At 37.4% G+C, this 22,595-nt stretch overlaps 2 protein-coding genes across 2 annotated transcripts in view; both read left to right on the plus strand.

Annotated features, from left to right (window-relative positions):
* The window catches only part of LOC140136236 (neural-cadherin-like), a 107,589-nt gene extending 88,553 nt beyond the window's left edge, over nt 1-19,036 (plus strand). The window contains exons 5-7 of the mRNA XM_072157959.1: nt 3,841-4,054; nt 14,700-14,811; nt 18,867-19,036. Of these exons, the coding sequence (XP_072014060.1) occupies nt 3,841-4,054; nt 14,700-14,811; nt 18,867-18,907 (367 nt within the window). The 3' untranslated portion in view covers nt 18,908-19,036. The remainder of the gene's footprint in view (nt 1-3,840; nt 4,055-14,699; nt 14,812-18,866) is intronic.
* Nucleotides 19,037-20,922: 1,886 nt separating this feature from the next.
* LOC140136235 (neural-cadherin-like) overlaps nt 20,923-22,595 on the plus strand; it is a 48,843-nt gene continuing 47,170 nt past the window's right edge. The window contains 2 exon segments of the mRNA XM_072157958.1: nt 20,923-21,056; nt 21,821-21,989. Coding sequence (XP_072014059.1) covers nt 21,945-21,989 — 45 coding nt within the window. The 5' untranslated portion in view covers nt 20,923-21,056; nt 21,821-21,944.

Raw genomic sequence — 22,595 nt, forward strand, 5'->3', positions numbered from 1 at the left:
TATAAATAATGTGACAAATTGAATTAGTGTCCATAGAGTAAAAAGAATTTTGATTCATTTGACATTCTTGGAGATTGATTGTTTTTGCACTTGTATAACTTTGTAAATGTCTGGTGGCATTTTGAACAAACTTGGTTGATGATAAATAGCTGAACATTTGCTTGACCATTAAGAATAGAGGTGTAGGGGTGTGTGTGTGGGGGGGGGGGGGGTAGGGGTGTAGACATGTTGGGGTGTGTGTGCAAGAAATGTATGTCAACCAGGGACAATTATTGGGCAACCAGGGACAAAAACATACAGTTTTGCATAATTGGCGACTTTTACATTATCCCAAAGACTGAAGAAGTCCCTGGTTGTAAAAAGACAAATTTTTTCATGTGCGGTTACGCTCTGAAAGTGTAACAGTTAACTGGGAGGACTGTCAGTTATCACAATAAGTTCCCCCTTTGGTCTTACAAACACACAACAATGTCACCTAAATGCCTGAAAAACATTCAGGTATGCATGCCTGCCTTTATGTGTGTGAACATGTGTGCCTCTGATCTGACCTACTCATTTCTCTTCCGATTTTTTCCAAAATGCTCTGAAATTTCTTTCTTTGTGAAGTAAAGTAATATACTCATCTTGAAGAAAATTGTCAAAATTGAAATGTTTTGTTTCTTAAATTAGAAGCGTAAGACCTTGTGTACGGGCAAGAGGATCTAAACAAGTGTGAGTGCATAAATACTGAAGCATGTGGTAATTCAAATTCTACTTTATGTTATTGTGAATATTGAATGGCATGATTTTGTTGCAATTTTAAGTGCAATATGTGAGATGTCAAAGTCTCTTTTATGCCTTTGCTGGGCTATATACAGTCCATTGCATGGGTTATACTGCAATGAATTCTGGTCATGATGTAATTGGGTATGGGGATTTATCAGGTGTGGCATACCATTCGAAAAAGCTGCACATATATGCAAAAGGTGCTGTTCTAGAATGCATCTAATGCAGCTATGCCAAACAAGGAATAATGGAAAGGAAGGTACAGAGTTGGAAAGAGATCTTATAATAAGACACTAAAGCAAAGAAGAACTAGACTAGAGTATATGGTTCCTGCATCTAAGCATCTAATGCAGCTGTGCCCAACAAGGAGTAATGGGAAAGATGATAAAGAGTTTAGGAATGAGGTCTTGATGCCAAAGAAGAGCTAGAATACTAGCCAAGAACCTGAAAGGCAATTATGGTCCACAACCATGTAGCATTGATGGTTCAGTGCCATCTAACCAACTCTCCCAGATGCTAAGCTTTGCAGCAGTTGATGCTGTTTGCCACAATGTTGGCACAAGCACTCTATGCTCACAGGTACTCCAGGCTCACTGGTACTCAGACTCACAGGTACTCGGGCTCACAGGTACTCCAGGCTTACAGGTATTCCAGCTCACATGCATTCCAGGCTCACAGTTTTGAGGTCAATGAGGGAACTGAGCCATTTCTACAGTTATGCATATTCTGGATATAACAAGAATTGAACATTTAGCTGCAGCAGTGAGAGACAAGTATAGCAATCCAATCTTCATCAACACAAGGGTTCACGGATGATCAAATAATAAAAGACGTCCAGAGAGCCTTGGCAACATTATTGACTTCATGATATACATGCTTATAGAGAGACACTGGCAGGAAACAACGAGCGAAAATCTTTACACGTTCTTCCAAGCATATGATTACTCATGCTACGCTCAAATTAAAAACCCGACGTGGACAGCGTAAAATTGAAGCTGTTTTTGGTCTTAAGCAAAAAAGGGGAAAAAATATCGAAAAGTCAATTCAAATTTGTTACCCTATGCTGAATGAATGACTCAACGGCTATTGACACCAGTTGTGCTAATTGGATATTTTGCACCAGTAGTTTGAGATTACATTTGAATCGTCATCACAGCAAGCAATGTCACTTGTTTTGTTCCACGTGCTCCATCAAATTGAGTAATTTCAGAAGCAACTGAGCAATATCAATTTGAATTGCTTGCTTTAATTGGTAATATTATGTGTCAACTGTATCTACACGTAAAATATATCACTTGTGTCAAGTGATCGTAAGAAACAAAAGCATGATTGGATATAATTGAATTTGGGTGTCGTTAAAAAACTGCCCTTCATTTGTATCCATTGTAATTTCCATGCACGTTTAAGCATTTGCGATGTTGTGGTCATTTTAGCCAAGGGTCTGGCGACCCGGAGGGCTTTTGCTTGAAATAAAATTGAAGTATTAAAGAGGAGGCCAAGGCCTTCTTGCCATGTAATTATGCATTGTGCGTTTCTTCTGAATAGTTTTTTTCTTAAGAATATCAGCATTTTCAAAATGCATTTTGTAATCGCCATTCATTAGCGGCGGATGACTAACTCGATACTTTATTTCTTACTAACCAGTAAAAAGATCAGAGAAGTGATCTAAAAATGCATATCATAATCTGTCTGCCTTTTTTTTGTTGAACATGCTTTCCCATTGTCTATTATGTCTAATGCTTTACATCCCTTATCTTGTCTTTCTGACATTTATCTTGAGTTGGTAATATTTTTATTGCATTTTGTATGAGTTTGAGTTTAAATTTAAGAAACAAAATCTTCTTCGATAAGAAGGTAATTTGAATCAAGTATCCCATCTGAACTGCTATTATTATGCCTGATGTAATGTAAGATCCAAGTAAGGATTCATCTTTCGTACAAAATATACTTTTTATCATATTTCTTGAGTCTTGCCACGTCGTACGTGCATTTCAAGCGCTGTCAAGTTTGATTTTCTGACCTATGCTGTAATCCACTTTACAATAAATTCTAACATTTATTTTGTACACATTCTTGAAGCATGAAGATTCATCCACAAATCAAACAAAATCCAATGTTTAAATCATACAATTGGATTATAATGACCATTGACAGAAGTAGAATAGTCCCAATTTCGCTTTTGTTAAGATAATTTCAGAAACGAGCATACGGTGAGTGACTGTGTCATCTGGTGCATGCATATACACAATTTTCATCACTTGGGCTGATTTTGTCGGATCTATGTTCATAATTCAGTTGCTAAGTAACCGCCACTGGAGCGATTGAAAATTTACAATTCTATGCCGAATGGTTTACATTGAATGTTTGACACTTTTCATGCTTGATCTTGCAAATGTATAGAATATATGCATATACAATTGGATGAATAGAATAAATTCAGACTATTTGATTTTTTTTTAAAGTGACAAAAGCATGATGCAGTATGAGTAAGTACAGGGCTTCAAATAAATTTTAGCAGCACTTTTCTTATCTAATAATTATGGGAAAAGAGAAGTTGCAGATCTGATCTTGTCTTTTATGGAATGTGGTAACATTGGTTAGACAATTTGAAAACTGCTGACTCAACAAAGTTAAGTTTGCGCGCTTTGAATTGTTACAAAATTGGCAACACATCCTTGTTACACATGCTTTCAGAGAAGAACGGCGCCCTCTTATCTGACGTGAGCGTACACAGCGTAAACACAGAAGTGGCGTTCTGATTGGCCGATTCAATCATCTCACAATCATAGTAACAGGTCAGTAATCTGATTGGCCAATTACGCGTCAAAGTTGCGTTCGGCCTAGAGCAGCACTCATGACGGGAATACAAGTACAGCGCTCATTAACAATGCATGTGCGTCAATCTGAAAAGGAGCATGTCGTTCTTTTCTGAAAGCTTGTGCAGTTGAGCTTTGGTGATGAAATGAAAAGGCTTAGTTGAGTGAAAAATTAGGTTAACACCAAGATTTGTATTCTATTTATATATGCGGTGGCTATTAACAATAACCGTTATGATGATTTTGTTCTGATTTTCAGAGTTGTGACGGTAACTGCCTTCTCCTTTGACAATGACAAAGGCATTTCATACAAAATTGTCGGTCCAAATTCACCAAATCTTCCATCACACACCATCACCCAGAATGGCCTCATCACATTAACGGAACGAGTAGACCGGGAGAAACTGGACAGCTACTTCTTGGAGGTGCAGGCAACAGAGACTCCCAGCCCTGGGCTGTCTAGTACTGTCAGGGTAAGTTTATGTGCTCTATTTTCAGTCGCCAGAGGGGGGAGGACATGAGTTTGGTTTGAGTGGGGGAATGTGCAGCTGTGATTCTGAAAACTGACCAAAAATATTTAATGAAAAAGACATAAAACTATTTACTTAATGGTCTGAATTTTATACAATTTCTGTGTGCTTCAGGAAATTTTAAACAAAAAACAACAAAAGTGAGCACTTGGAATGCATTTTGGGGAAAAAGCGCCTCTTCTTGAAGCCAGTTTTCCAAAATTTATAGCTACCCTTCCTGGCCGCACATCTCCATACTGACTTCTGCACCAAGAAACCCCCAGGGTTGAGTCATTTAATGTCACTTAGGGGATAGTCTTGGTAGTTACCACCTGCATATTTGTTTCACAAAATAGAAAGTGCCATCATGTCTTGTCTTGTTTAATATGATGCCCTGCTTTAATGACTTAAGGCTCATTATGTACAAAAGATGCTTAACTTAGACCAAGTCTAACTCTAGACTTGTCTAACTAGAGTTACACCTGCAGGCCTGTACACCTGAGCTTAACTTTACACACTGTCTAATGCTATTTTAGACCTGGTCTAAAGTTAAACCTGTTTTGTGCATACCGACCTATGATATTGAATTCAATTGGACAAGCGCCCTCTTGGTATAGGTTGCGAAAAACAGAAGTTTTACTCACTCATGTCAAAACTTACCACAGTGTTTATGAGCAGGTGTGACCTATGGCTGAATGTTTCCTCCTAAGGATGAAGCATTCTCATGGCTCATTTGTCTAACTTCAAAATTTACTATTTGAAGAAGCTGAGACAAACTCATATTAACTCAAGCTAACTTGTGATCACTTATTTGTTAAAGACAGCAAGAGGTCCTACAGGGGATAGGACAGGGGACCTCGTCCACCAGTGGCATACCCAGTGGCAACCTCCATCACCCTTGGTGCTATATGTATACGGCAAATTCGGTGAAAGATGCAAATAATCTCTTCACAAGGGAACTGGTTTGCATGTAGGAAAAGGAGCTTGTTTATGGATGAAAAGTGACTGAATAGAGAGCACATACGTATAGGTTGCACAGAATTAAAGCAAACTAAAAGGGTCTGTCTGTATTCATCAAACCAATCAGAGCCAGACACTATGGACCACAATATCCTCATCCCAATGACATAGCCCAATAACCTCAATTACGTAATCATAGTGCAAAATTTGACCTCAAGTTGCAGAGTATGAGTTTCTGTACCCAAATTTTCAAAGGTCATTCAATGACTATACAAATGTATTAGGGTTTAAGAACTGTGCCTCTGATAGATGAGCATGTTGTGGATCATACTAGTGAAAAACTGTGCCTCAGCTTAATTCAATCTGCTGCTAAATTTGTGTCAGAGTAAGGAGAAAGTAACACTACACACGCTTTATGAGTATGTTGCGTTTTATTTGTACAACGGCCTTTTATGAACGATATTGGCGCAGCATCTACGGCAGTTTTCCCCACGTCAATCTAGTTCTTTATTATTACGTATTCTCATTTGCTTTTCTAATTTACTACTTTGAAGCGTGGTATTCTTTTTCAACTAGTTCACCAAAAATCACTCTGGTTATGGCGAGAGATATAGAGTGGCATTTAGACAGTCCGTGCTAACAAAGAAAGGAACAAAATGCGATGGGATTCATGGCATAGTGTATGCAGTCAAAATGTGTGTGACATTTTGCCATTTAAGCGGTATTGACAATTGATGGCTCACCATGCGAACTCATTTAGAACAGTTGACAGGACTGTCAGTCTTGGCTTGATGGAGATTCTGTCTAGAGTTTGAAAGCATTGTCAGAGAGGCAAAATTTATGGCGATGCATGACGTTTGTGAAGTAGATAGCTGGATGGTATTCAACATCTCGTAGATGTCAAAGGTCATGTTTGAATGGGGATAGGTATTGATGGGCTCAGAATAAAGATTTGACATCTTTCACATCACTGAGTTCCATGTATTGATTTTGATTCAGTGCTGATATATGATGCTATAGCAACGTATTTATCGGCCTCAAATAGGCAGATCTCATAACCATGATAATGATAACACTGTGGTTGATAACATAATTCTTAAAATCGAGTCTTGCACAGTGATATTGCCTTGGAAATATCAAACAATCAGAAAATTAAAAAAAAAAAACGCAAGAAATTAAAAATACATGGCCTATGGCATATACATCATTTGTTTTTATTTTTACACAAAATTTGAAGAAAAATTGACAGACAGCAGACTTAATTTTGCAGGCACAGTAATAGAAGCTTCGTAATGGACTATTCCAGTTGAAATCCATACACCCCCTATGGAAGACATGAACTTAATCTTCCACTCAGGGAATGTGAATTTGAAATGGGGTTACCTGAATGGGCGACTTCATTTGAAATCTACACCCCCTGTGTGGGAGATTATAGTCATGTCTTCTATAGGGCGTGTATGGATTTCAAGTGGAACAGCCCAATTTCCACCCATTTAGTACTGAAAGTATAGATAGCTTTTACATCAAACTAATAATTTTGAAATTGAATAAAAAAAAGTATTGTGCTGTAGGTTAATTCATTCTTATTCATGCATCTACTGCACTGAAAAACCTTTTCTACATGATGAAGAAGATTGAAATTTACCTATACCAAAAAAGCAAGCAAATAAAGTTATAAACACGATAAATCAAATCTATTTTTGTCACTTGTTGCCATTAAGAGGCTCCAGTTGAAATCACAATTTTTTTGCCCGTCTATATAATTCCATCCATGAGATTGATGTGTTACTTTCAATCAATTTACCAGCTCTGTTAACCCTGTGAGAACTACCTGCCGATTGGCCAAAAAGAAGTTTTCATTATCAATTGGCCCAATCAGCAACATTGTTAGAATAATTTCACCACACAAAAAATGGGGGTGAATTATTTGCAAAATTCCTTTCTGATTGGTGATTTAAGTGAAGATATCATGTAATTGACCAATCAGAGGCAATGTTAGATCGGCAGGTAGTGCTCAGGGGGTTAAACGAGTGCGCAAACATTACCAACGCTTTAAGTCGCACACGGATCAGCGTGGTCCTAATCACCTTCAATCATTACCAAGATCATGTTTCTCTTTCATTATTTAGTCTCTAAATGTTAATTTATGTAATCAAGACAAGATCACAAATAAAGACCAAATCGTGCAGCCATTATGTTGTGATCTTCCACAGCCGTAAATTGGTAATCAATTATTAATCGCGTTGACGTCTTCTAAAGGTTAACAATTATAAGATGTCTTGTTTCACTTTTCGTTATCTGGTGCTAATCCATGACGATGACATCCTTTATTCCTTGAGACTTTAAAAAGCCAATGTTACACTCGGCAAAAGAAGAATACATCGGCGAATTAAATATTGACAAGAAGAAACTAATTTGATCTTCTAGCTATGCATTATTTAATAGTACCATTGTATTTTATTAAGCTTGTTTAAAAGAGCGTGCAGCTTTGAGTTGTTAATTTATGGAGTGAGAAATTGTTGACAATATCATGAATAGGTGTAGAATGACTTGCTGCTTTGAGGTTTTTGAACAGATGATAATTAAAGAGAGACTAACTTAGTATGAGTAAGTTGTTTTCTGTATGTGTAGTAGAGACAGGGGTGTTTATGGGTAGGGGTGTATTTGTAAAATCCTACAAATGAGGACGCACACTCAAAATACAATAAGTATGGACACCTATCACCAACTGTGGACATCCGCAGTTCCTTTCCTCTACCACCAGAGTATCACAAACAACATAAAGATGCATCATGTTTTGTGTGCCAGGGCAGGGTTGGGTCTCGATTGGATTGTACATCTTCAAGTGGGTCTATGGTTAGGAGCTTAGCTTCAGGTTTGCAAGATCCTTTGGTTGATAAGAAAAAGTTCAATGCCAGAAGTGAGTAAGTGCAATAGCTGCCATGTATAGACGAGTACAATATAATGTGTGTAAATTGTCAAATGTTCACAGGGCAGCTATTGCACTTACCCACCTCTGGCAATGAGCAGTCAAAGTTCAAGTTGTAGGTTCACATTAGACTATTCCATTTGAAATCCATACTCCTCCTGTGCAAGCTTTTTCTAAAGTTTTTCACAGAGGGAGTTTGGGATTCAAATATAATAGACAAGTCATTTCCATTTGAAATATTCACTCAAGTTGGTGGAATTAAGATAAAGGTAAAGCCATATACAGAAGGAGTATGGATTTTAAGATTATTAACCCTAGACAATTTCATTTGAAAACATACTCCCTCTGTGGAAGACTCATTTTTGAAGCTTCCACAGGGATATGGCAAATTTTAAATGGAACAGTCCTTTGCAGGTTCTTACAAGTAGATGTGATGTGCTGATGGGTGGGTGGGTTTAGTCGGGGGTTTAGTAGGTAGTGGGTTTGTGGGGGAGGGATGATTTAAAGGGAAGAATCCAGAAATCATGCATATAAATATTAAGACTTGTTGGCCTGGATGATGCACTTAAGTATCAAATGAATAATAGAGAGTATTTAAGGGACAACAGCCTAATGTATTTTAAGGCAAGCAGAAATCTCAAAATGATGAATAAAATGGGAGAGACCGGAAATGGAGAGAGAGAGAAAGTGGATAAAAATAAAACTCATCAAGTCCAAGACGTAGGAGTTTGAGTGGTTCAGATATTGTGGAGACAATGTAGTTGCACTTTTTTCCCTCAAGAGTTTAATTGAATTGCAGCGGTGATGGAGTCGATTCAATCAACATTTTGATGTTAAACAACTCTATTTTTGCAGACCTTTATTGTACATAATGTAAAAAGTGCTATTTTAGTGCATTGAGTAAACTGTCTGACATACAAGCCTATTTTGAAAATTGGTTATTGGAAATGGTGACAATTAAATTTCTAAAATTGTTATGAGTGAACTTATTTTTAGGTCATTTTAAGGGAAACTTGCTTGTACTTGCATGTTTATTGTGTAAGGAAACAAGCTTGAGTCCTGATAAGTACGCTTGTGTCCTGATAGGACAAGACTAATGTGAATGAATATTAATACTACTACCTTATCATTGTGAAGGGGCATATATATTTTTGAGTTAACCTGTGCGATTAGTTTGTATTGAATTTATGCACACATAAATTTGCTAAAGGTTGGATTTAGGGTTTAGGGTTTCATACTATGTTGGTAACAACCGCCTGAAGTAAATGACAAAGAAACCTGACAAACATGTTATTTGAGGCCTTTCATCGTGGGTGCCGGTACATCAGAATGTTCTTCTCCAAACCTGTAGCTTTATATTAAAAGCATTGAAGTGTTTGATTCCCAGGGTACTAGGATAGATCTTTGTCATCACCATCATCCTAGGCATAAGTAACAGCATATACATCATAGAGATCCACTGTGGGCGAGATATCGCTTACTATCAAGTGTTAATGTGTGAAAGTATAGAAGAAATCTTATAGCAAACGTGGGAGTGGTACTGATGTGCTATGAATTCATAGTGACTCTCTATTTTATTGTCGTTGCTATATTACTGCGGAATAATGTGGATGCTGTAAGTGATGTACGGCCAATTAGATGATGACCATTTAGTGACTATACTCTGTCTTGTCTCAAGTTGAGAGTAACGCTATGTTGGATTTTGCCGTGGTAGATTCGAATCAGCGTGTTTACACAGTTGCATTGCTGGCGTATGGACAAATCACCCTTCTATGCTTGGGGAAACAAACAAACAAATAAACACATTTTGATCAAAATAAGCATCAGACTGATTAGTAACAAATTTGTGAGACTTGTGGATTTATCAAGCTGCATAATTATTCCTGAAACACAAAACAAAAATCCAGGTTGTGACGGTTACTTTAGGTGATTAGGGTCTACACTTATGGGCTGTGTCTCTTGTTAGTAATCAGAGATACTTCATTCACATTTTGTGTTGTAAACTATGAATATCTTCTTTATTTCTTATTTTTGCACTCAAAAAGTGAACATTATATAACTAAATTGCCCTACATGTGAAATTTTGTTATTTATAAAGGTTCCAGAAATAAACTTTTCACAGAATAATTATGTAGGAGTTAAGGAATTAACCCAAAATCTTGTAACTTTATTATCGATTTGAGAGTTATATGCATCTGAAAACTGGAGCAAGTATTCATGCTCAATTTCTTAAAGGAGGATAAAAGATCTCTAGTACTTCCATGAAAAAACTAAAACATAATATCTGGCATTGCATCGGTGAACTAAAGCTATGTTTATACATTGTTCTTTCCCGAAGACATAGAAAACATTGGGCCATAGTATGAATTGAGTTTGGGGACCAATATAAAGCCATGCTGTATGATTTGGATAACGTAGGTCGGAGGAGAGGAATCCGTCAGGGCAGAGAGTGGTGAACAAGATGTGACATAGGGTGACTAGAGGCCTATTATGGTTTGTTTTGACTGGAATCATAGGATTGTCATACAAGGGCTTGTAATACATGGATAAGGTTAAAGGGTGTGGTGTATGGTTGATGTCACGAAGGATTTTGGTTGAGATGTTCCTGACTGAGAAAAACAGGCAACATATTAAATGGGGATCGGGTTTTGTTTCGTACTGTGATATGAGATAATTATTTTTTCACAAGCTACGGTGATTTTGTAACTGACACTTGTTGGTTGGTGTGAATCAAACATTTTAAAAATAGCATTTCTAAACATTTTAATGGCAATTCTATTACCTCCACGACCCATTATTAAAAATCACGCACTGTGATTTGTTAAAACGCGTCACGTGAGAGCCCATTATTCTGCAATAATGGGTCAAGCGCTGTAACACATTCTCACGCACAGCATTACGCTGTCACTTACGCTGCACGCTACTCCACCTTGAAGTAAACAACTTAAAATATTTGTGCCAAAAATGATATTTTCTTTTAAATCTCACTATTTTCTGGTAATAGAATAGAAATAAAGGGTGCATCATCATAACGGGTGCATCCTCGGCAGTAACAACGTTTAAATAATGGGTTCGGCTGCGCCTCACCCATTATTTACGCTTTTACTGCCTCGACACATTATTTGGGTGTAAAAGATAATGCATTACCCTTTATTTCTTAAATATAGTTGGCTGTGAGTAGTTATGTCTGGAATTGTATGGTTGTGGCTACAGAATAGCTTTAACCCCCTGAGCACTACCTGCCGATCTAACATTGCCTCTGATTGGTCAATTACATGATATTTTCACTTTAATCACCAATCAGAATGGAGCTTTGCAAATAATTCACCCCAATTTTTTAGCATGGTGAAATTATTCTAACAATGTTGCTGATTGGGCCAATTGATAATGAAAACTTCTTTTTGGCCAATCGGCAGGTAGTTCTCATGGCGTTATGATTTTAAGTCACTTTTCACTTGGTTTAACAGACATAGTGTGGTGATCACGAATGTCTTCAAATTAGCGAGGAATGTGACTGTGATTATATATCTAATTAAGTTTTAGTATTATGATGTGTTGCCTAGAACTGAAATGCGAACATCATGAATGCCCCACAGTCCTCAAAGGAATAGCCTATGTCATAATTATCAGCTTAAATGATGCGGTAACATGGCCCATCAAGCTATTCCAGTTGAAATCCATACATCCCCTATGGAAGACATAACCTTAATCTTCAACACAGGGAGTGTGAATTTCAAACGGGGTTACCTGAATGGGTGCCTCCATTTGAAATTTACACCCCCTGTGTGGGATATTAAGGTCATGCCTTCCATAGGGGGTGTATGGATTTCAACTGGAATAGCCCATTGAGTCGCCATCATAGGACAAGAACTTGATGATGAGGTATCACACCTACCTCGTCAATGCCTCCCTGCTTTCTCCAAGACAAAAATGGCACATGCTTTTCTTGTAGATCAAGTTCATTTGATAAGGCTTTACGACGCCCTTCTTAATTTAAAAGAAGCTTTACCCAAGGAAAATAGCCCCTGGGTTGAAACGGTTCAATTGGTCGGCGCAAAAATAACATCAACCTGCTGGATTAGATGAAAACTTAGGAGGCCTGGCAGGATGGATGGATGGACACTTGCTGACTTGGCATGGTGGGATGTGTGATGTTATTAGGATATTCCAGTTGAAATCCATACACCCCTTGTGGAAAACATGATATTTATATCTCCCATACAGGGGGTGTAGATTTCAAAATGGATTCCCTTAATGGAACTTGGAAGATTGAGGTTGAATCTTTATCAGAGGGTGTATGAAATTCAAACAGAGCAGCCTAATGTGTTCATACCATTTGAAATTCATACCCCTGCCTGTGGAATATATTTCCAACAACTTCCACAAGGGTAGTGTGGGAATAACCCAATTTTAGTGTGTGTTTTTTTAGGAGTAAATTATAAGGATGGGAGTAAAGGGAAATTATTTTAGAATAATAAAATCTGTATTAATTGTTTCAGGATCTCAAGTGCTAGTGTACTGTGTACTGTAGTGGCTTCCAAAGATTTTAAGATGGGGGAGGGCTAACAAAGCCAAATTTTGTTGATGACCTGTTGTGTGGTAGGGAGTCAGAAAATTTGGCAAAAATAGGTCAAAAACAGTACCCAAATTATTACCCCCTGGTTTCGAAACCTAGCTGCATGTGTTTACCATATTGGCTTGACAAAGTTGAAAGAGGGTGTAGGGATGGGAGACTATGATATGACTTATGACAGTGAATATTAAACTGCTAGTCTGATAAGGTGTTGTGCATATTTTAAGTATAAAGTTGACAAGTGTGAACATTGCATAGAGAAAATAAGAGGGAGATGTGAACTGTGCACAATTAAAGATACACAGATTCATGGGTGTGGACCGTGTGGTATCTGAGAGCAACTGATACATAGGAGATGAAACCAATGTTGGACAGTAAATGTATGCATACTGTAAATACTGGGTTTGGAATTGGATTACATTAATAGTAGATTGGACCAGGTTATGAAGCTGATTATTGGGAGCATTGTGGACTTTTGTCTCACATTGAAGACTTTTGTCTCACATTGAAGACTTTTGTCTCACATTGAAGACTTTTGTCTCACATTGAAGACTTTTGTCTCACATTGAAGACTTTTGTCTCACATTGAGGACTTTTGTCTCACATTGTGGACTTTTGTCTCACATTGAAGACTTTTGTCTCACATTGAAGACTTTTGTCTCATATTGAAGACTTTTGTCTCACATTGAAGACTTTTGTCTCACATTGAAGACTTTTGTCTCACATTGAAGACTTTTGTCTCACATTGAAGACTTTTGTCTCACATTGAAGACTTTTGTCTCATTGTGGACTTTTGTCTCACATTGAAGACTTTTGTCTCACATTGAAGACTTTTGTCTCACTTTTGTCTCACATTGAAGACTTTTGTCTCACATTGTAGACTTTTGTCTCACATTGAAGACTTTTGTCTCACATTGAAGACTTTTGTCTCACATTGAAGACTTTTGTCTAACATTGAAGACTTTTGTCTCGCATTGAAGACTTTTGTCTCGCATTGTAGACTTTTGTCTCACATTGAAGACTTTTGTCTCGCATTGAAGACTTTTGTCTCACATTGTAGACTTTTGTCTCACATTGAAGACTTTTGTCTCACATTGAAGACTTTTGTCTCACATTGAAGACTTTTATCTCACATTGAAGACTTTTGTCTCACATTGTAGACTTTTGTCTCACATTGAAGACTTTTGTCTCACATTGTAGACTTTTGTCTCACATTGAAGACTTTTGTCTCACATTGAAGACTTTTGTCTCACATTGAAGACTTTTATCTCACATTGAAGACTTTTGCCTCACATTGTGGACTTTTGTCTCACATTGAAGACTTTTGTCTCACATTGAAGACTTGTCTCACATTGTGGACTTTTGTCTCACATTGAAGACTTTTGTCTCACATTGTAGACTTGTCTCACATTGAAGACTTTTGTCTCACATTGAAGACTTTTGTCTCACATTGAAGACTTTTGTCTCACATTGAAGACTTTTGTCTCACATTGAAGACTTTTGTCTCACATTGAAGACTTTTGTCTCACATTGAAGACTTTTGTCTCACATTGAAGACTTTTGTCTCACATTGAAGACTTTTGTCTCACATTGAAGACTTTTGTCTCACATTGAAGACTTTTGTCTCACATTGAAGACTTTCGTCTCACATTGAAGATTTTTGTCTCACATTGAAGACTTTTGTCTCACATTGAAGACTTTTGTCTCACATTGAAGACTTTTGTCTCACATTGAAGACTTTTGTCTCACATTGAAGACTTTTGTCTCACATTGAAGACTTTCGTCTCACATTGAAGATTTTTGTCTCATATTGAAGACTTTTGTCTCACATTGAAGACTTTTGTCTCACATTCTGCATGCAAGAATAGACTGTTTGGACATGGATGCATTAAAAGTAACAAACAAATTCATGTAAAATGATGTATATTCATATGTAAGTTCATGTAGTTTAAAAAAAAAGAATAGAATCAATTTAAACTAACTTTTTATTTCCAGATCATAAATTTGCATTGGAATTGAAACATGAAATTGAAATGTAGGAAATGAGATGAGTCTTAAGGTGCAAATAAGGCCTCCTCACTTCATGAAGCAAACTTGAATAATTAAACAATAACTTATTGTTATAAATGTTTTATCTTTGCATTTAGGTTAATGTGAAAGTTTTGGACATCAACGACTGCACACCAACGTTTGACACCAACACATACATCTTCCCTGATGTGGACGAAACTAAAGGAACTGACGAATCCATCGGATCAGGTGAGCAGACTCTCTGTCTACTGGCTGGTTTAATATGAGCCAGATCTTTTTTCTTTTATTGATCTGTAATAGAGTTAACTAGTGTAAGTCAAGAAACAGGGCGAATATATTGCACTGAGTGAGTGCTCAGGTAAAAGCTGTAAAGGGAGTTCCGGCTGCCATGTTTGCAAGGCAGCATTTCTAGTGTATAAAATGTTATGCAGTACTCCATGTGTAAAAGGTGGTCAAAACGTGCACTGTTTAGAAAACAACCTATTGTGAATAATTATCAAGATATTTTGGGAATAGGTTGTATGAGGGTGTATTTTCTGTCTTTACTTTCTATGTGCTTGCAAAATCATAATCAAAACTTTTGTAAAACAATTTCAGTAAATTTTAATTCAGGACCAACATCTCTCATCTGTAGTTAGTGGTTCTTGAGTTTTTTGTGAGCATTTTTCACACCAATGCGAGGAGATAGACATGCAGATGTGGAGCAGTATTGTGCTGGATAGAATAGTGTTATGATAACAGCTCCTATAGGCTATTCCATTTGAAATCTGCTAAACATCTTCCACAGAGGGAGTATGTTTGTCAAATGGCATTGGCTAGGGTTAATCACTTTGAAACCCATACTCCCCCTGGTCCTGGATATGGCTTCAACCTATATCATCCACTGAGGGAGTATGTTTTTCAAATGGAATTAGCTAGGGATAATTATTTTTGAAGCCCATACTCCCCCTGGATATGGCTTTACCTATATCATCTACAGAGGGAGTATGTTTTTCAAATGTAATTGGCTAGGGATAATTATTTTGAAACCCATACTCCCCCTGGATATGGCTTCAACCTATATCATCCACAGAGGGAGTATGTTTTTCAAATGTAATTGGCTAGGGTCAATTACTTTGAAACCCATACTCCCCCTATATGACTTTACTTATATCATCCACAACTAGAGTGAGTACTAGTAATTCAAATGGAAGGTACCCAAATATATATTCTATTTGAAATCCATACTCCACCTGCAGAAGACAAGAGCTAAATCTTTCACTAGAGGGAGTGTGTATTTCAAATAGAATGGCCCTATAAACAGGTTGAGGCTGAGCCAAGATGATTCTGGGTGTAAGGGTCAATGATATGTGGCTAGCAGACGACACAAAACTGAGCAAAACTAGAATATTATGTCTAATTTTACATCCTGAAAAGAAAATTTCAAGTTCAGGTGAAATTGAGTACTATAATTAGCATTTATAAGCATCCTATGAGCAGAGATGGAACCATTTTCATTTAAGGCTGGGAAATCTGCGAGCTGTGTTTGTCAAAACCTGAACTTTAATTGAGTTAGAAATTCAATAATTGTGAATGAGGAGACCTTACCCCCAGGTGTATAAGCATCAACTTTGAATCCTTGTATATAAGCTTATATAGCGGATAGATAGGCTTTTCTCTATATGTTCGCCTCGGGTTGGCTACGGCATATAATGTGAACATTTTCCTTCAAAGACATAATTTTCCAAACATCCAAAATGTCAAACTGATTTTTAAGCATCTGAAGGTAGTTCCTAAAGATGTACTTAATAAAATGGAAGCAAGCACGTCTGGAATTAACTGAGCAAATTACAAGATAACTCTTGCCATTTTTGTAGTATATTTTTTTAAAGATGTTTAATTTAATACTTTGTAGATGTTACTATGGACTACAATAGCCTAATCCCAATGGCATAGTCCAATAACCTCAATTACATAATCAGTGCAAAATTTGACCTCAAGTTGCAGAGTATGAGTGTTTGTTCCCAAATTTTCAAAGGTCATTCAATGAATTTACAAATGTATTGGGTTAAAGAACTGTGCCCCTGATAGATGAGCATGTTGTGGATCCTAGTGTGTGGTGCATGAATGTTGTATGTCATATCTTGTCAGTTTCTATTGCTGTATGTGGGCGTCAATATATTATGAAGTCAAAATTGCAACTGACATTTCATGTCCATCCGTCAAACGTGCAGCAAAGCAATTGTATCTAATTTAGAAGCGCAAGATTTGCTTCTTTTAGCTGGACCAAATCCTGTAAGCATCGTGCGATATCCGAGTTGAGACACATTGTCGCTTTACAACTTCCATCATGATTTGCTACTCTCTCAAACATGCTCATCTGTCAGTACACAGTTCCCTAATCCCAATAGGATTGTACATGTATAGAATGACCTTTGAATATGTTACTCAGCAACTTCAGGTCAAATTTTCACTTGTGATTTTTGTATGGAGTTAAGTGAACTGTGCCATCGGAAATTATATCAGTAGGTCATAGTGAATCCTACATGTTTGTTCCGTTTAAAAGAAAAGACTCTGTGAGTCTTCACCAACCAATCTCAATAAATCTCAGCTCTCGCATACCCCTACGTTTCCCCCCACAATTAATAAAGCCAAAAACAAAAATAACATCAGAATCACACAGCCAGCAAATCTGCACCTAGACAATTCGTGCTGCGAGAGCAAACCAAACACGTGGGCCAGGCAAAGCCGATGATAGCCGGGACGAGGAGTTAGTAATGAATTTGTAGAAATGCCAGATAGATCAGTTTACAAATAGCAATTTCATCCAGAACATATAAGTGTGATGATTTAAGTTTGTGGAACATTTTCATCCGCTGTCATTTCTGGCAGTGTCGGTTACAATCTGCAATCTTGCTTAACCTGTTTACCTTATTTTACTTGTTCAGTCCCTGGGCCCCTGATGAGATGATTTTGTTTTCTAGTATGATAAGTGTATTGGGCTATTCCATTTGAAATTCATATACCCTCTGTGGAAGACAGGACCTTAATCTCCCACACAGGGGGTGTAGATTTCACACAGAGTCACCCATTCAGGTAACCTAATTTGAACTTTACACTCCTTGTGTGAAAGATTAAGGGCATGTCTTCCACAGGGGGTGTATGTATTTTAATTGGCATGGCCCATTTCAGCATCTTATTTCTGATTTTGTTATCGCAGATTTTATGATAACATTTGGTGTTAGTTTTTGATGATATTATTACAGGGTACTTTATATGGTAACCTTTGATGCGTAGGATGTTATGCAAGCAAACCTTTGAGATGCTATGCACATTCATTTATTGAAACAAGCAGGTTGTTAAAACACTTTTGTTTCAGTTTAAAAAAAAACAAATGTGGGAAAAACATATTGGTTACATTATTTGAGAGGAGGAACGTTGCACATTATGTGACCATCCACCACGAACCCAGTGTAAAGTCGCCAGTGTTTATTCAGAGATATTGATCAATAACGCTTACATAAATCAATAGAAAACAAAGGAATTTCAAGAGGAAAATTGGCTATTTGAGCACCTATTTCCCTAACAATTAGAAGTGATGCATATTACTAATCTAGGAAACTCAATACTGCGACTTAACACTGGTTTCGCCATGGATGGTCACATATGCACTCATACACATGTGTGTATGAAGTATGTAAAGGGTGCGTAGGTGTTTGGCGGCAAATGCGGACATTAATTTAACTTTACATTCCAACTGTGGACTTTAATGCAACGAGGGACCATCCCTGTTTAGGTGATATGTGCAATTGACTGCAAACAGTCTAATAATGCAATTTACAGTGCATCCCCTATACCTCTGCTGATTGTACCATGTAAAGTCAAAACTATTCAGGCAAATTGTCAAAACAGTAATTGTTATTCGTAACATTTCATTTCAACTTATCTTTGTCTCATACAATTACACTGGGTTTCAGAGAAGAACGGCAGTCACTTGCTCGGATTGACGCGAGCGCCCTGTTAGTGAGCGACATACGCGTAGCTTTGTGTTGATTTCAAAGGCACTGATCTGCATCGACCAACAATTTGACGCACAATCAGCCAATCAGATTATCGGTCTGTTGCTATGATTGTCAGACGATTGATTCAGCCAATCAGAACACCACTTCTGTGTTTACGCTCTGCATCTCTCAAAATGTAAACAAGTGTCGTTCTTCTCTGACAAAAACTGTAGTCTTCAAAAAGTTGCATTATTCAATTTAACGAAATAACTTTGTGTATATTTTCTACATTGATATATACAGTTGCAGCAATGGATTGTGACGAAGGGAGAATGGTGCCTTAACGTTATGTCGTCAAAGGTCCCGATGCGGACCTGTTCATGGTCGACAACAATGGTGAACTCTTTGCCACCAAACCACTCAACTATGACAACCAAGAGGACCATTCCTATGCCTTCACTGTAGAAGCAAGAGATGGAGGCGACCCACAGAAAACGGCAACCACAAGTGTAGGGGTTAAACTCATGAATGTCAACGATGAAGCGCCAGTGTTCCAGCCGGCACAGTACACATACTATGTGGATGAGAATGCACAGAGGGATTACAGTATCGGTACGGTGTATGCCAGCGACCCTGATGGTGATAGCATCGAGTATGGTATAGCTGGAGGAAATTTGGATAGCAAGTTTGACATTGATCCTACAGCAGGTAGGTGGAGCTTTTGTGTGGTGTACCACAAGGTTCAGTTTGTGGTCCTTGTGATTTTTAGTACTGATTGTATTATGCTCATTTGTCTTACTTATATAAAGTGCAATGGTGAACAATAGCCTAACAGATGTAACAAGGTCAATGAACATAATGTTATATGGAATCAAACTGATACTCTTAAAAGAGCTTTGATGGGCCAATCAAGTGGTTCACTGCTGCTCAGAGCTGTTAGACAATGAGCAAAACCAAAAATGACACAAATGGGCAGGAGATAAAATATGCCAGGCAAATATGTGCATGGCATTTCTTCTTTCTTCTGTTATGCCTTGTCGCCATTGTTAGGCTTTTCACCACATGTTCTCTAAATTAATCTGTCATCAGTTGGTTCATTGAGTTTTGCTGTTCCAAGTTTCAGTTGCAGATTCAATTAATAACAGCAATGTTTGCAGAACTTTTAAAATTATTTTCTTACAGAAAAGAGATCTAACCAGTCTTTCAAATATTTCATTTCCAGGTGTAATCTTCCGTAGAACAGACGGTCTGCTACCAGAAGAGTCCTACACACTGAATATCAGTGCTCGGGACGATGGCAGCTGCTGTACCACGGCACCTGCTGTGGGTGCCATCCACGTGAGCATTGCAGAGGTGACCATCATTGTAAACGACATCAACGACAATGCTCCTATATTTCCTGATTGTGCTACATACCAACCTGAGATATCGGAGGATAGCGACGAAGGAGCGTTGGTTTTACAGGTACGTATTTTAGGGTTGTCGTGGTTTATTGTATGTAGGACAACCACAGTTCTGCTGTCTGTCCTTACTGCACATAGGCCCCTACTTCCCTATTGCCAAGGGATAGTGGAGTTTGGGCAGCATACAGATTTAATTGTATACTGTTGTACTTGATTTATAGTATGGAGAGAGAAGAATAGAAAAAAGTAGTCGCTTTTAAAAATCAAATTTTATTTTATGATATACCGTAGAATTCCATCTACAAGTATATATGCCTCTAAATGAGTGTTGGTTTTTGTTTTTTTGACAAAAGAGACAAAAGACAGACACCTTCCACAAAAACATTATTCAGCGTTTGAGCAACTATATATATTACTGATACAGGCAGCTGTACAAACATGTATTATGGTCAGACCAATCTATTGTAATGTTTTTGTGGAGGGTGTCTGCCTTTCGTCTCTTCTTGTATTTATATTCTTAATTCCGATGCACAATATAGTTGATCGAATATCCAAAATAAACTGTTAATAGCGTCATAACAGCACCAAATCAAATCCACCAGACTGAAGTTAGAAAAAGTAATCATCTTTCCGTGCAAAAGACAAGTCCATTTGTCGGATGATCTCCACCTAGTGTGCGTGAAACCAATGGTAGCAAAATAAGATTAAACCTAGGCCTAAAGAAATTGTTTGATTGAACAATTTTTTTTAGGCCTGATGTTGTAAATTCCTAATTCTATATTTCTAACAATGCTTATATTTATATTCATTTACTAGGTCGTAGCTACAGATGCTGACAGAGGTGACAATGCCGACATAGATTACGGCATAGAAAGAACTGAAAACCTGGATCTGCCATTCAACATGGACCGTAACTCCGGCGTGATCACCACGTCCGAGAACCTAGACAGGGAAAAGTTTGCCTCCTATGAGTTATCAGTGACAGCCACAGACAATGCTAGAGATCCTCTGACTGGCATTTGTAGGTTGACGGTCACTGTGTTGGACGTCAATGATAAGACACCAACGTTTGCCTTGTCTGAATACAGAAGTAAGTTATTGCCCTGAGGTGAGAGGGGGCTTCTTGATACTGGTTTTGAGTGCAGGATGTGCAGCAAGGAATCTGAAAACTTAACCCCAAAATAATACCAAATTGATCAAAATAGAGATACAAAATGGGAGAGATTTTGAAATGATTTTGATCAAAAGTTGAAGAAGCACCCCTTCTATAAACAAATTTTGCAGTCCATTTTTATATCGGAGAGCCTGAAAATACAAACCTTTTGAGTTGCACACCCCTATACATACCTTTCCCAGGGTTCCCACAGTCCTTGAAAGTCCTTGAATTTGAAAACACCTTTTCAAGGTCTTGAAAGTCCTGGAAATTTGCACAAGATCCTGGAAGATTGGAATTTTACCTAAAGTATAATTTTGACAAAATTTGGGGAGTGGAGAGGAAGCTGTCACTTTTGTTGATATGTGCCGCATAGAGAGCCGAATCATGATTTTTTGTGTTGTGGTAAGTCCTTGAAAATCATGCTTTTAGACTTTGAAAGTCCTTGAATTTTAAAGGATTTAAGGTGCAGGAACCCTGCTTTCCCTAAAGAACCCCTGTTCTTATTGCATTATATCAGGACACTGCCAGGGTTTCTTTTCAAGCTACAGGGTAAAAACAACCAGTCTGAATATTTTCAAAGCGGTACAAATGTTTATTTTAAATAGTTTTAGGTAAAAACATGCACAGCTACTGTTATGTAGCACTATATTCAAATCCATGCATTAACATTTATATTATATAACCTCTTTTTTCCCCAGGTTCTTTAGCAGCAGACACTCCTCCTCTGTCTACCTTTCTCATTGTCCAAGCAGAGGATGCCGATTTAAACAGTGATATATCCTATACAATGATTGCCGATGCTACGAGAGTCGGTACTTTGCTATGAACCAGGAGGGCGAGATTTTTACCAAAATTGAAGTGACACCGGTAAGTGATGTCATCATCTTTGGAAGAGTTTGTGAAAGCCTATTGAAAAGATTCGGTTTAATCAATTAAAAGTTTTAAAAGAAATGGAGTACACTATTTATACAGATGTATTTATTAATTTCAACATTATGGCTAAAATTTTACAAGCATGCCTGCAGGTAAGTAGTGATAAGTAAATGCATTTGTGCATGTGGTATTTCAAACACTGGTTTGTGAAACACTACAGGAAATTTTAGTTTTTTGCCATAAAATCATGAAATTCTGTGACAAATTTGGAAGAAAAGTTACTGGATTCGATACTCGCATTGGTTTAGGTATAAATCAATTGATATTTGTATTTCAATTGTGTAAATCAACCACAATTTTATGCAGTATGCAAGTTTCAAAAAAATATAAAAAAAAAAAAATCTTTAAAAAGACCTCATTCCACATTCATTTTTGAAACTGAAATGGCTTTGAGACATATCATTATTTTTTTAGCCTAATATAAGACAAGTTTGGTTTTCCTTGCTTAGTGATGCTGAAAATGTTCAGATTTAAAAGTTGTGAAGTAAGTTTGTATAATTTCAAACAAAATCTAGGCAATCATCTTTGTCACATTTTGTC

Source organism: Amphiura filiformis, chromosome 16, assembly GCF_039555335.1.
Source record: "Amphiura filiformis chromosome 16, Afil_fr2py, whole genome shotgun sequence".
Taxonomy (NCBI): domain Eukaryota; kingdom Metazoa; phylum Echinodermata; class Ophiuroidea; order Amphilepidida; family Amphiuridae; genus Amphiura; species Amphiura filiformis.